This window comes from Triticum dicoccoides, chromosome 2B (assembly GCF_002162155.2).
Source record: "Triticum dicoccoides isolate Atlit2015 ecotype Zavitan chromosome 2B, WEW_v2.0, whole genome shotgun sequence".
NCBI lineage: Eukaryota > Viridiplantae > Streptophyta > Magnoliopsida > Poales > Poaceae > Triticum > Triticum dicoccoides.
The window spans coordinates 756157138-756171773 of record NC_041383.1 but is presented as its reverse complement, the minus strand read 5'-3'; the positions used below and the strand labels follow the sequence as shown (position 1 = coordinate 756171773).

General features: G+C 43.7%; 2 protein-coding genes across 3 annotated transcripts in view; both read left to right on the top strand.

The window, feature by feature from the left end:
* Positions 1-9044: 9044 nt before the first annotated feature.
* Positions 9045-11993, top strand: LOC119368605 (ras-related protein Rab-2-A-like). 2 transcript variants are annotated; one of them, XM_037633818.1, is made up of 6 exons: positions 9045-9163; positions 9310-9449; positions 9743-9825; positions 9917-10121; positions 10205-10273; positions 11483-11993. In XM_037633818.1, the coding sequence occupies exons 1-6, from the start codon at positions 9118-9120 to the stop codon at positions 11834-11836; spliced, it is 897 nt and encodes a 298-aa protein (XP_037489715.1). In that variant the 5' UTR covers positions 9045-9117; the 3' UTR covers positions 11837-11993. The 2 variants fall into 2 exon arrangements, with proteins under 2 accessions (XP_037489715.1, XP_037489714.1); XM_037633817.1 differs by lacking the exon at positions 9045-9163 and having other exon boundaries at positions 9186-9449.
* A 619-nt stretch (positions 11994-12612) lies between these two features.
* LOC119361326 (ras-related protein Rab-2-A-like) overlaps positions 12613-14636 on the top strand; it is a 3488-nt gene continuing 1464 nt past the window's right edge. The window contains exons 1-6 of the mRNA XM_037626593.1: positions 12613-12658; positions 12781-12920; positions 13165-13247; positions 13341-13545; positions 13622-13690; positions 13777-13949. Of these exons, the coding sequence (XP_037482490.1) occupies positions 12613-12658; positions 12781-12920; positions 13165-13247; positions 13341-13545; positions 13622-13690; positions 13777-13949 (716 nt within the window). The remainder of the gene's footprint in view (positions 12659-12780; positions 12921-13164; positions 13248-13340; positions 13546-13621; positions 13691-13776; positions 13950-14636) is intronic.

The window sequence follows — 14636 nt, the reverse complement described above, 5'->3', positions numbered from 1 at the left end:
CCGGACCATCGACGGTGTCGGCATTGTGTTCAGCGGCTAGGGGCGTGATCACGTCTGAACTGCCTTCTCCGCTATCACCCTGCCAAACTACGGATGGCTTAAAGAGCCTTTCCATGAAGGTGTTAGGTGGCAAAAGGTCGCGCTTGGCGCCCATACGAGCGAGGATGTCGGCTGCCTGATTATTCTCTCGAGCGATGTGATGAAACTCAAGTCCGTCGAACCGAGCTGATATTTAAAATATAGTGTTTCGATATGCTGCCATTTTTGGGTCCTTCACGCTGAAGTCTCCATTGACCTGGGAAATCGCGAGGTTGGAGTCGTCGTGCACCTCTAGGCGATGTATACCCATGGAGACAACCATCTGGAGACCATGAAGCAGTGCCTCGTATTCGGCTACATTATTGGAGTCCGCATACATAATTTGGAGTACATAGTAGACTGTATCCCCAGTGGGGGGTGTCAGGATTACGCCAGCCCCCAATCCGGCTAACACTTTGGACCCATCGAAGTACATAATCCAGTTGGAGTATGAACTGTACTCTTTAGGGAGTTCGACTTCCGTCAATTCAGCGACAAAGTCAGCCAACACCTAGAATTTAATAGCCCAGTGTGGTTTATATATGATTTCAAACGGTAAGAGCTCGATGGCCCATTTGGCTATGCGGCCAGTGGCAACCCTGTTATTGATGATATCATTGAGTGGCACCTCAGATGCCACCGTGATCGAGCACTCTTGAAAGTAGTGTCGGGGTTTAAGGGATGCCATGAAGACTATGTAGGCAATCTTCTGATAGTGCGAGTATCAGGATTTACAAGATGTAAGGACTTACGATATATAATAAACTGGCTTTTGGGTGGGGAATTTATGTCCCTCCTCCCCTCACTCGATAACGAGGACGACACTAGATACTTGGTTAGTTGCCGAAATATATAGTAGCATAGGCTCTCCAACACCTGGTGCGGCCAGGATTGGGTTACTAGCGAGAAGGGCCTTGCTTTCTTCCATTCCGGCAATGGCCGCGTCTGTCCAATCAAAGTTGTCTGTGCGTCGCAATAGCATGTAGAGTGGCAATGCTTTTTCTCCTAACTTGGAGATAAATCGGCTTAAAGCCGCGACACAACTAGCTAGTTTCTGGACCTGCTTGAGTTCTTTTGGTATGGCCAACTGTGATAGAGCTCGGATCTTGGTTGGGTTTGCCTCAATTCCTCCATGGGAAACAATGAACCCTAGCAACTTTCCGGCTGGTACTCCGAAGACACACTTTTTCGGATTAAGTCGTATGTCTGGAGATTATCAAAGGTGAGATGGAGATCGTATATTAGTGTTTCGACGCGTTTTGTCTTAATGACCACATCATCAACGTATGCTTCGACTGTTTTGTCGATTTGTTTTTCCAAACAAGTTTGGATCATGCGCTGGTAAGTAGCCCCATCATTTTTGAGCCCAAAAGGGCATAGTGTTGAATCAGAACGGACCATAAGGGGTGATGAACGCAGTTGCTACCTGGTCCGATTCCTTCATCTTGATCTGATGATATCTGGAGTAGGAGTCAAGGAAGCACAAGGAGTCGTGTCCTGCTGTTGCATCAATGATTTGGTCGATGCGAGGCAATGGGAAGGGATCTTTGGTGCAGGCCTTGTTGAGGTCTTTGAAATCGACACATAGGTGCCATGATTTGTCCTTCTTTGGTACCATAACTAGGTCGGCTAATCAATCCAGATGTTTAATGTCCCTGATAAACCCAGCCTTTAGCAACTTGGCTACCTCTTCTCCCATGGCCTCACGCTTGGGTTTGGAGAATCACCGCAGTGTCTGCTTCACAGGTTTGAATCCTTTTATCATATTGAGACTGTGTTCGGCCAGTCTTCGTGGGATGCCAGGCATATCTGAAGGGTGCCAGGCGAAGATATCCCAATTATCACGCAAGAATGTGCGGAGGGTGGCGTCCACCCCCGGATCCAGTTGTGCTCCAATGGATGTCGGTTTGTTAGGGTCCGTCGGGTGCACTTAAAATTTAATTATTTCATGAGCTGGTTTGAAAGAGGTGGATTTGGATCTTTTATCAAGAATCACATCATCTCTATCCACTATGGACCGCAAGCTAGTCAGTTCTTCCACCACTAGGGCTTCGGATAGCGCCTTAAGGGCCAAGGATGCAATTTTATTTTTGGCCCGAAGGGCTGTGTCTGGGTCGCTCGAAATTGTGATAATTCCATTAGGTCCAGGCATTTTGAGCTTCATGTACCCGTAATGGGGTCTGGCTTGAAAGCGTGCGAAAGCGTCTCGGCCAAGGATGGCGTGATACCCATTGTTGAAGGGGACCACGTGAAAGAGCAACTCTTTGGATCTGTAGTTTTCGGGCGTGCCGAATACTACGTCCAGTTTAATTTTCCCCGAGCATCATGCTTCTCGACTAGGGATGATACCTCGAAAGGTGGTGTAGCTATGCTCGATGCGTGATCTATCCATCTGCATTTTATCGAGCGTATCCTCGTAGATGAGGTTAAGCCCACTACCGTCGTCCATTAGCACTTTCGTAAGCCGAAAACCATCGATGATGGGATTTAATACTAATGTGGCTGGTGGTCGGACTGGCCGGGCCTTTGGTTCGTCTTCGGCCATGAAAGTTATGGTTGTGTCGTTCCATGAGCTAAATGTGGTAACTTGGTGGACTTTGGCGAGGTCGCGTAGCGCCTGTTTGCGCCGATTGTTTGAGGAGAAGGTCTCGAAGACCATGAAGATGTTGGAGCTGTCCCTCTCCGGAGATTATTTTTCTGGAGTCGGGGGGAGGATGGCTTCCCCACTTTTTGCTACTTGCCGTAGTACCCAGCATGCTTGAAGGTTGTGGGTTGGGATTGAGCGTGGAGTGGTATGAATCGGGCAAGGTTTGTCCAATAGTTCGTCAAGGATGGACCTGTGTCCCATGAAGGGTTTGCTCTTCCTGCCCATGGACTGGTGGTCTGGTGATTAGCCAGGATGTGTTCGTTTAGATCGGATCACACACTGCTTTAAGGCAGCAGGCTCCAGCTGAGTTGTTTGGGCCCTGCATGTGCTTTCCATTGCATAGTATTTTTGTACTACTTGTGATAGTTCTGCAAAGCTTTGTATGTGGCGTCGGTCGAGGGCGTTCAAAATTCCCTTATCAGTGCAGTCTTCAATCTTGTTTTTTACAAGTAGGAATCTGGCCCAAAAGTGGTGGACCATTTCCTAGGCTGCTGCCGCACAAACATTAGATCGTATATATCTGGGGGGGCCTGAATTGCTTGGGGAGTAGAGATTGTGGTGGGTGGGTGGATTAAATTTTAGATCCAATCCCACGTCTGAGTTCAGAACCGACAAAGCGTCCGAAGTGACCGGTTCGGGTCCGGGGAGGAGCAAGGGCTCTTGCGATCCTGCGCCTGAGCCAGAGTCTGGAGGGCATAAGGTCCCATCTGGGGAGAGAGTATCCGGCTCAGGGGATTCGGAGATCCGAACATAATTAGTCTTTAATACGGGGGAGAGGCATCTATGGCGGGCTCCTCTACGACTGCCACGAGATGGGTGATTGGCGGGTGATTGATTTCCCTCTGGTCTGGCTTGAGTCCGATCCGATCATAGTCTGTAGAGACCCCTAGGGCGGAAATGTGGTCTGGCAGTTCGTTTAAAGACAAGACATCTGCTGAATCCAATTTCTCTGAGTATTCAGGTCCGATGTGAAGATCGTATTTGGCGGCCGCAGGGGGAGCCGCGGGCTTGACGGCCGTGCGAGCCCCTACGGCGAAGGCGCCAATCCGAAGGGTCTGCCCGAAAGCCAGGCACCCTATAGTAGTGATGTCATCATTGATGACCAGGCGAGCCATGGATCGCTACTGTAGATAGCACGACAGAGCTCTCAATGAAAGCACCAATGTCGGTGTCAAAACCGGCAGATCTCGGGTAGGGGGGCCCAAGCTATGCGTCTAAGGATCGATGGTAACAGGAGGACACGGGACACAATGTTTACCCAGGTTTGGGCCCTCTTAAGTGAGGTAAAACCCTACTCCTACTAGATTATATTCTTCGAGTATGGAGGTTACAAGAGATGATCTACCTCGAGATCACAATGGCTAAACCCTATATGTCTAGCCTATGAGTATTCTGATGATTCCTGCCCCTACGGACTAACCCCTCCAGCTTATATACACACTGGAGGGATGATAGAAGGTCAGTTCCATCAAGGAAGGAGACTTTCGGACTCTAATCTTGCCGGCCACATAAGGAGAAGTCCTATCCGGACACGTGAGATAATCTTCAGCTTGATCTTCGCACAGCCCATCCTATGCGGCCCATACTCCTAGGTCGGGCACTTGAGGACCCCTGAATCCAGGACTCCCTCACTCATCATTATCTTTTTCATTATCAGAAGGTGAGTGTTTAGTACCATATTGAGTTTCAGCATCAGAGATAGAAACTTCATTATCATTATCAGGAGGTTTTTCTATTTCAGGTTCACCAGTGGCAGGCAAAGTCCTATTATTTTTCTTCTTCTTTTTGTTTTTAGAAGGACTAGGTGCATCAGTGTTAGTTCTTTGAGAGTCTTGTCCAATTCTCTTTGGATGTCCCTCAGGATAAAGTGGTTCCTGAGTCAGTTTACCTCCTCTAGTAGTTACTCTAACAGCAAAGTCACTTATATTATTGTTCATTTCATCAATTAACTCTCTTTGAGATTTAGCAACTTGTTCTAATTGAGTTTGAACCATAGAGGCATGCTTTCCTACACCTCTAACATCATTTAAGATTCTAAATAACAAGTCACTTAAGCGAGCAATCATATCAGAGTTGTATTTCAATTGTTTCATAATATTTGCATTGAAGTGATCTTGCTTTCTAATGTAATTATCAAACTCATAAAGGCATTGGCTAGGATGTTTATTATGAGGATCATCACTATCATTGAATTTCATTAAAGATTTTACCTCTACCACCTTAGGTGGTGGTGGTGCTTCAAGCCCATGCATTTCTTCGATAGGTGGTAAATTTTTAACATCCTCGGCCTTAATACCTTTTTTCTTCATAGATTTCTTTGCCACTTGCATGTCTTCAGGACTGAGATATAAGATACCCCTCTTTTTCAGAGTGGGTTTAATAGGTGTTTCAGGAGGAGTCCAATCATCATAATTTTTCAATATGTTATTCAATAATTCTCCAGCTTGCCCAATAGTTCGTTCCCTGAAAACACAACCAGCACAACAATCTAGGAAATCCCTAGAAGCATCGGTTAGTCCATTATAGAAGATATCAAGTATTTCATTCTTCTTAAGAGGATGATCAGGCAAAGCATTAAGCAATTGGAGAAGCCTCCCCCAAGCTTGTGGGAGACTCTCTTCTTTAATTTGCACAAAGTTAAATATTTCCTGCAAGGCAGCTTGTTTCTTATGAGCGGGAAAATATTTTTCAGAGAAGTAATAAATCATATCCTAGGGACTACGCACACAACCAAGAGCAAGAGTATTGTACCAAGCTTTAGCATCACCCTTTAATGAGAACGGAAATAACTTGAGAATATAATAATAGAGAATCTCTCATCATGAACAAAAAGGATAGTTATATCATTCAACTTAGTAAGATGTGCCACAACAGTTTCAGTTTCATAGCCATGGAAAGGATCAGATTAAACCAAAGTAATTAACTCTGGGTCGACAGAGAATTCATAATCCTTATCATCAATAACAATAGGCGAAGTAGCAAACTTAGGATCACATTTCATTTTAGCATTCAGAGATCTTTCTTTATACTTGCATAATAATTTCTCTAGATCATCTCTATCCTTACAAGCAAGAATATATCTAGTTGCCCCCTCACTCATAGTATAACCTTCCGGTACCTTTGGCAATTCATATCTAGGAGGACTAGTTCTAGGTGTTTCAAGATTTTCAGTTTCAAGTTCATCATCAGATTCAACAGTATCATGTTGTCTTACTTTAGCAATTTGTTCATCAAGAAATTTACCTAGTGGCACATCATCATCAAGCAAGGTACTAGCATCATCATGAGTAGCATTCATAGCAGAAGTAGCATCATCAATAACTTGCAACATATCAGAATTAATAGCATGTTGTGGTGTTACAAGTTTACTTATAACAGAAGGTGAATCTAAAGCGAAGCTGGATGGCAGTTCCTTACCTCCCCTTGTCTTTGAGGGAAAAATCTTAGTCTTGGCATCCTTCAGATTCTTCATAGTGATAATATGATACTAATCCCAAGTGACTCAACAAATCTTTGAGTGATGGGGTTCATCTCACTGATTGCTCTTCCTCGGGGCATTGTGCTATACTGCTCCGCCGGTGGATCTGCCAAGCTTCACAAAACCAAGCTGTGACGAGATGAGCATCATCCCTGCCTATGTCCTATCGTTGGGAATCCTCTAAGCTAAGGTAATTATTTGTGTTCCTCAACTGTTTGATGAAATACTTAAGAAGAAGCTACAACTTGAGTTTTGGGAATTTGTGTTTGCTTAGTAAAAGAGGACATCCAATCATTAATTGGTAGGTTATATGTATTAATCCACTGAAACTGGTCTAAAACAAACAAAAAAAGTCACATTCCTTTATCATGGGACCTGCTAGTGAAATTTGCCATATACCCATTTTGACAGGAGCATGGCAATTTTTATAAGTATGTACATCATGGCGTTTTTAGCTCTTTGCCAACCGAAGATACTCTTTCTTTAATTTACATGCTCAAAACATGCAAAGTTGCCATGGCAAAGTTATAGATGTTTATGGCAAACTTGTTAGGCAAATTTTACTCCATTTTTGCCATGGCAAAAATACTATTATTCACACGACAAATTTTAGTTTAAGTTGCCATGGAAAATTTATTGTAAAGAGCATGGCAATTTTGTTTTAAATATGATGGCAAATTTGCATAGCACGGTAATTATACTTGCATAGCCATGACATTTTTTAATTTATTCCATGGCAAAAGTACTCCATTTTTTCCATGGCAAAATTAATCCATTTTTTCCATGGCAAATTTTTACTTCACTTTTGCCATGGCAAATTTAACTCTATTTTTTGCCATGGCAAAAATACTTTTATTTCACATGGCAAATTTTAGTTTAAGTTGCCATTGCAAATTTTATTTTGAAGTTTCCATGGCAATTTTAATTTAAATATTATGGCAAATTTACATTTTATAGAACATGGCAAAATTTACTACGTAGCATCTTAAATATACTTGTGTAACCATGACATTTTTTAATTTATTTCCATGGAAAAAGTACTACATTTTTGCCATGGCAAAAATTAAACCATTTTTGCCATGACAAATTTCACTCCATTTTATGCCATGGCAAACTTGTTTAATTAACATGTTCAAAAACATGCAAACTTGCCATGGCAAAGTTATAGATGTTTAAAAATATGGCAAACTTTGTAGATGTTCACAAATATGGCAAATTTGCCATGGCATTTTAAAATGTTCAAAAACATGACAAACAAATGATGTTAAAAAACATGGCAAACTTGCTATGGCAACTAATGATGTTCAAAAACATGGCAACCTAAGATGTTCAAAAATATGGCAAACTTGCCATGGCAACTAAAATCGGTATTGTTTATAAATGTTTTTTTTCATGGCAACTAAATGCATTTTTTGCCATGGTTCATTGTGTATTTTTGCCATATCCATCCGAAGAATGTTTGTCATGACCATTACAAATTAGTTTGAGAACACGACAAGTTTGTTCTTTCAAAATTGTTTTTTCCATGGCAAAAAGTTTTGATTCTTTGAAATTTGTTTTGCCATGGGGATTACATGTACGGTATCATTACAACTTAAAAATGTTGAGAAATGTTAACGCCCACACGTGTGGGCGTTTGCACATCGCCCACATGCCTCCATCACCACTCATTTTGCCACGTATGAATAGATGACATCAGCAGAATTTTTTTTGGTTTTCGGCTTAAAAATGTTGTATCTCCTAAATAAAAAAGCGAACTAAAAATCCGTTTTCACCATTAAATCCGTCTCGACGAGATCTTCAAAACTAGACCCCATGTTGATATGTTTCGACGATTTTTTTTTGCCAAAAGTTGCCACGATGTTTACACTGCAGTTGTCATAGAGCTTAAACTAAAGTTGCCATGTGGCAATTTTAGTTTGTAGATCATGGCAATTTTAGTATTTTGATGATGGCAACTCCAGTACTTTGACCATGAAAATTATTTTTTGTATGAACCATGGCAATTTTACGTGCATGTATCATGGCAATTTTAATTTATGGTTCATGGCAAGTCTAGTTTCTTAATTCCCCGCTTTATACATGTCAAAATTTACTTTTAAATGTAGAAGAAAATAGCTGAAACATATCATGGCAACTTCAGTGTAAACATCATGGCAATTCATATGCAATAGACATGGCAACTTTTAATCAAAATTTTTTTTTCATCAAAACATATCAACATGGGATCTAGTTTCGAAGATCTCATCGTGAGGGATTTAATGGTGAAAACGAATTTTCAATCGGATTTTTCGTTTAAGAGATAAAACATTTTAAAAACTGAAAATCGAAAAAGATTCCTGCATGCATGCATGCGATGACGTGATAATCTGTTTACATTAGACACGTGTGGTGCGTCTCCTTTCCTGCCACACGTGTGGCAGTTAGCGCGACCCAAAATGTTTTCTCCATTTATTTCGAAAAATTTCTGTGTCTAGAGAGAATTTTTTCACCATATCACTTGATGGCATTTTTTTCCTTTTTTCGTAAACTTTTGTAGTGATGGCAACTTTTCGTACTGTAGAGATGCATGTTGCCATGACTTCTTCCTTTTTTGCGCCATTTTTTAAAACATAAACTTGAACATGGCAATTTCTTTCATTGAATGGCAAAAGTCCATGGCAATTTTGTCGTGCAAAGGACCAATGTCGAGAACGAAGCGTTCGGTCGATGCCCCTCCCGTCCGGAACGAAGCGTTCGGCCTGGGTGCTCCCAGACCGAACGGTCGGTTGTTATCGATGTCCAATATTTTTCCCACGCCCTGCATCCGGCTGCCCTCAACCAATCGGATCAACTCTCGAATCCCCTGCTTCTCCGATCCACCCACCAGACAGAGGACCGCCGTCCCTCGTCGCGATCAAATCCGCGAGTGAAGATGACACCCGCTCACCTCTTCTCGTACACCATCATCGGCGACCCAGGTCGATCGTCCTTCCTCCCCGTCCCTAATCCGGCACCCGCCGCTCCGACCCCTCCCGTCACGCACGCATGATCGGCCAACAGGGCTCGCCCGTTCGTTCCACGTCTGAATCGCGGGGTGCTGACGTTGACCTGTCGATTGTTGCAGGCGTCGGGAAGTCGTGCCTGGAGCAGCAGTTCACGGCCAGGGCGTTCCCGGAGGAGCACGAGCCCACCATCGGCGTCGAGTTCGGCACGCGCACCATCGCCGTCCACGACAAGCGCGTCAAGCTTTACATCTGGGACATGGTGCGTGCAAACTTATTTACCCTTCCTTCCTTCCTTGTCAAAATCCGAGAGGAAGCAGAGATTTCTGCCCTAGTGTCACAGTTGATCTGTATTTTACACCACACCACAGTAAATATATTGCTTATTTGAATTGTAAAGACTACTTGTCAAATTATTTTTTTAATTAATAACTAGCACAATAAGGTGATGCTTTTGCATGCCTTTTTCATGGTGTTCTGTACGTAGTACCATACGTGCTGAATTTCATGTTATGAAGCATATTCATCTCGTATTATCATGTCTTGACTTTGCAGGAGGGCCGCGAAACGTACGTATCTGTCACTCAGCAGTGCTACTACAGAGCTGCTTGTATCATTTTGGTTTATGATATCACAAGGTACTACCTCAATGGGTTGTCAATAATACATCTGTTATGTTGTTAGCTTTGTGCGTGCGGTGCTTCATGCACTTCACTGACCTTGCTTCAGGAGGGAGACTTTTGATCATATTGCTGTATGGCTATCAAGAGCAAGAAAGCTATCGAGAGCCGGTGTAACATTGGTGCTGATCGGGAACAAATGCGATCTGTCTCACATGCGTGCTGTCGGCTATGAGGAAGGTCGAAAGTTTGCCAAGAGGCACAAACTGGTGTTCATGGAGGCCTCTGCAAAAACCACACAAAATGTTGAGGAGGTAATGCTTTACCCATTGTACATTTGGTACAATTACACTCTGTTTTCCTATTCAAGATTATCTTGCATTGTTATGTAATGTAGGCATTCGTTGTGACCACCGAAACAGTATACCAGAAAGTCGAAGATGGTGTCATCGACTTGTCTGAAAAGGTCAGTTTAAGTGCTTGCCTTCTTGTTTCTCAAAGTGTTAGGTTATGTTGGTGTTCATCAAAGATACTCGGACTGTATTTGTGGGGCAGATAGGCCACCTGTGAGTACGGGACAATGCCCCAACCCCATAAATTTCTAATCAAGGCTGAAGAGTTTGGTGGTGCTCACAACTGTAGCAAACCTTCCAGCTTCAATTGGACACACACACAACATTAAGCATGGCGAATGCGCTTTGCTGAGAGTGATAAGATGATGAGGAAAGAAACCAAAATGGTATCTTGCCCCTCATCGATCTGAGAACATCAACAGAGAAGAGGATGTGTTCAGCCACTAGTCTTGTCTGCCTCCAAACGCCATGGAGGAGAAGATCTTCAGTTGCCTTGTAATCTCTGGTAACTCCATATTCCCCAAGCGTTTGAGGACCGATCCATCTTAGGAAACACGACAACCCTGAATAACTGCTGCCACATCCTGAGGAGCCTAGTAATCCTTGCCCACGCCCACTACCAGTCTTCAAATATGCTTATGAAGTATAAGATCATTATTACACAGTGCTTCCACAGCCCCGACAGTAGAGCGGCATTGACTGAGCTCATCACAGCATTTCTGACATACTCCCTCAGTTTCTAAATAAAAGTCTTTTTAGAGATTCTATTGGGACTACATACGGATGTATATAGACATATTTTAGAGTGTAGATTCACTCATTTTGCTTCGTGTGTAGTCCATATTGGAATCTCTAAAAAGACTTATATTTAGGAACGGAGGGAGTAGTTCCGTTTCTCCCATGTTGTGACCAAATAACAGGGTAATTTAGCTAAGATTTGTTTGGTCACCAAAGAGTCAACGAACAACAGGCTGTTCTTTCAGTAAACATGGCATGTGGGTCGTGAAAACCAGAGCAGAAGAAGCCTAGTAGATGCAGTGTGCATAGCCAAGGAGCTGAAGCCACAGCCACAGCCTGTCGGATTCCGCATCTCTCCTCACAGCCTTCTCCTTCATGGCGTTTGAATGGTTAGAATTAAGGTGGATATGAAGTGTAGTTTGACAGTCGTTTCGGCAAAAAGGGTGTGTAGTGTGTCACTCGAAGCATACATTATATCGTCAGTTTCAACAGAACGCACAGTTTCATGAAATACACGAGACCTTTCTTAAGATCATGCAGTTTATGTTTGGCAATACATAATTTTGTTATCCTACTTGTTGCAGTTTGTTGGATTCTTACATATGCCTGAGAACATTACACCGAGCCAATCTGGAGGTGTAGCTGGATCATCCTATGGAAGGAGTAATTGCTGCTTGGTCTGGTGCCGAAAATTGGCTTGCCAATACGCAGGCAAGGCAAAAAAATGGCTGTCAATTGGTTGGCAACCAAGTTACTTTGCCAACCTCTCGAAACTTGGGAATTTTTGTCAAGCTTTGGAGTTGCCGAATGTTGGCATGCCAATATGCTGGCTAGCCAATTTTTGGCTGTCAGCCAAGCATGCTCTGAACTCATGGCGCAAAAATGGGGCGACGGTAGCCGACGAAGCTGAGAAACCGAATGATCGGTTTATGTGCTAACTTAGTAGTATGTATATATTAGGTTGCGGTGCCTATATGAGATTCCAAGTTCATGCGATGCTTTCCCTATGAACCCATTAGTTGCTCATGCGCTGTTAAACCTCCGAAAACGGAACAATCGTATGCTGAAGTGCTAAAGGCAGGAATGTTAATGCTGTGAGACAACAGTGTTGATACTGTAAGGAACTCCGTCAATCCTGCTTCCAGGTACGGTCCTGCATCAATACGAGAGGCTGTGTGTATACCGTATTCTACGAGGCAACGGGATTGCGGAGTACAGCAAGGAACACCACCAATCCTGCCTCCACCGACGGTCCCTGCATTTTGTGCGTGTCGACAGTGCAATATAAGTCAGTATCCCTAGGCGCAGCCGTGCAATGTACTACTACTTGCTCACACAAATAAATCCACTGAAAAGAGTACTCGTGGGTGGTGGCTAGGCTCGCAGTAACTTGGTTCGTCAGACCCTAAATCTGGTTATTTGGTTGTTTTGACATCAAATCTAACAAGGTTAACCCACGTTGGAGATGCCCTTAACGGAACAGAGACCAAAAGCAATTGTTGGTTTGTGCGTTTGTGCGCATCCGATCAACGCACAAACTCGTAAGAAGAGGAGACTTTGTCTCCCCTATATATGTTTCTCTTGGTTTGGTATAAAACGGCGAGATCAATTCCAACAAACCTAGCCCCGAAGCAGTCGGCTCAAGTCGAGTCCGTGCTTCTCCAATCCACCCACTAAACAGCCACGCTCGCCGCGAGCGAGTCCGCGACTGAAGATGCAATCCGCTCGCCGCTTCACGTACACCATCGTCGGCGACGCAGGTCGGCCGTCACACCCCTTCCCTAACCCGGAACCCGCTGCTTCGACTGATCGACCCACCCTGGGCTCGCTCGTTCCACGTCCGAATTGTGGGACGCTGATGCTGATCTGTCGATTGCTGCAGGTGTCGGGAAGACGTGCCTGGAGCGGCAGTTCACGTCCAGGACGTTCCAGGAGGTGCACGATCTCACCATCGGCGTTGAGTTCAGCACGCGCACCATCAACGTCGACGACAAGCGCATAAAGCTTGACATCTGTGACACGGTGCGTGCAGGCTATTTACCTTATCTGTCTTCTGTTCCTCCGTCCGGAATTACTTTTCGCTCAAACGGATGTATCTGGACGAGGGAGTACTTTGTAATTTATTTACACTAAAACACAGTAAATATATTGTTTATTCGAATTGTAAAGACTAGTTGTTGTGAAACTGTTTAATTAAAACACAATGCTTTGATGTTCTTACTTAAGCAGCATGTCCATCTCATATTTCTGTATCTTGACTTTGCAGGCTGGCCACGAAGCGTTCGTACCTATTACTAAGCAATTCTACTGCGGAGCTGCTTGTATCATTTTGGTTTATGACATCACAAGGTACTACCTCAACGGGTTATCAAATACATCTGCCTATGGTGCTAAACTTTGTCCATCGATGGTTCTTACGCTTCATCACTGACCTTGCTTCAGGAGGGAGACTTTTGATCATATAGCTATATTGCTTGAAAGAGCAAGAGAGCTATCGAGAGCCGGCGTAACATTGGCGCTGATCGGAAACAAATGCGATCTGTCTCACATGCGTGCGGTCAGCTACGAGGAAGGGCGGGAGTTCGCCAAGAGGCATGATCTCGTGTTTATGGAGACCTCTGCAAAAACCACACAAAATGTTGATGAGGTAATTTTTTTATCCCATGTACATTGGGTACAATTACGCTTCCTTTAGATTAATTTTACATCATTATGTAATGTAGGCATTCATTCTGGCCGCGGAAAGAATATACAAGAAAGTCCAAGTTGGTGTCCTTGACTTACCTGAAAAGGTCAGTTTAAGTGCTTGCCTTGTCCAATATGCAGGCAAGGCAAAAGATTGGCTATCAACTGGTTGGCAACCAACTTACTTTGCCAGTCTCTCGAAACTTCGAAATCTTTGGCAAGCCTTGGAGTTGTCAAATCTAGGCATGCCAATATGCTGGATAGCCAATTTTTGGCACAAAATGGGTCGATGGAAGTAGATATGAAGCTGAGAAATCCTAATGACCGGTTTATGCACAAGGATCCTTTTGAACTTGCTAACTTAGTGTATGTATGCAACTGTAACTATACTATATATTAGGCGTTGGAGTACTAAGATGAAATTCAAGTTCCGTGCATTGGTTTTGCTATATGAAGTAATTAGTTTGCTCATGTTCTACTAAACCTCCGAAAATGGAACAATCGTGCGCTTGAAGGCCCTGAAGGCAGGAACACTAATGTAATTGTGGAGTACAGTAAGGAACCCCATCAATCCTGCTTCCAGGGACGGTCCCTGCATTTGTGCGTGTTGACAGTGCAATATAAGTACCTCGGTGCAGCCATGCGGTGTTCGACTTGCTCACATGAATCAGCACACTCAAAGAGTACTGATGCCTAAGCTCGCAGTAACTTGGTTTGTCAGAATATATGCTCCCATGATAATACAACACATTCGATACCTGGAAATTCTGTCAACATCCACTCTTTCGAAGAGGATCCTCCCTGGATCACATTGTCCACATTGCATTTGTCTGTGTAACTTTTGTAAAACACCAATTAACGATCTAATGTGCCTAGGAAATGCCGTCTACTTTGTGAGATAGCACTCGATATTTTTCAGCCACCCTACAAGGTCTGTCTACTCCTGGTTTTTCCTCTCTGCTCCAAGTAATTACGCACTGCGGTTTGCATCTCCTCATCCAACTCCCTGCGAATTGGTAAGAACAACATCTCCTCTATGCAGGGGCGGAGTCA

Coding starts and splice junctions, on each gene's coding strand:
- LOC119368605 (XM_037633817.1), top strand. CDS start 9,231: ATGATCGGCCAACAGGGCTCGCCCGTTCGTTCCACGTCTGAATCGCGG. Junction 9,450..9,742: donor AGCTTTACATCTGGGACATG/GTGCGTGCAAAC, acceptor TTGACTTTGCAG/GAGGGCCGCGAAACGTACGT. Junction 10,274..11,482: donor TCATCGACTTGTCTGAAAAG/GTCAGTTTAAGT, acceptor TACTTGTTGCAG/TTTGTTGGATTCTTACATAT.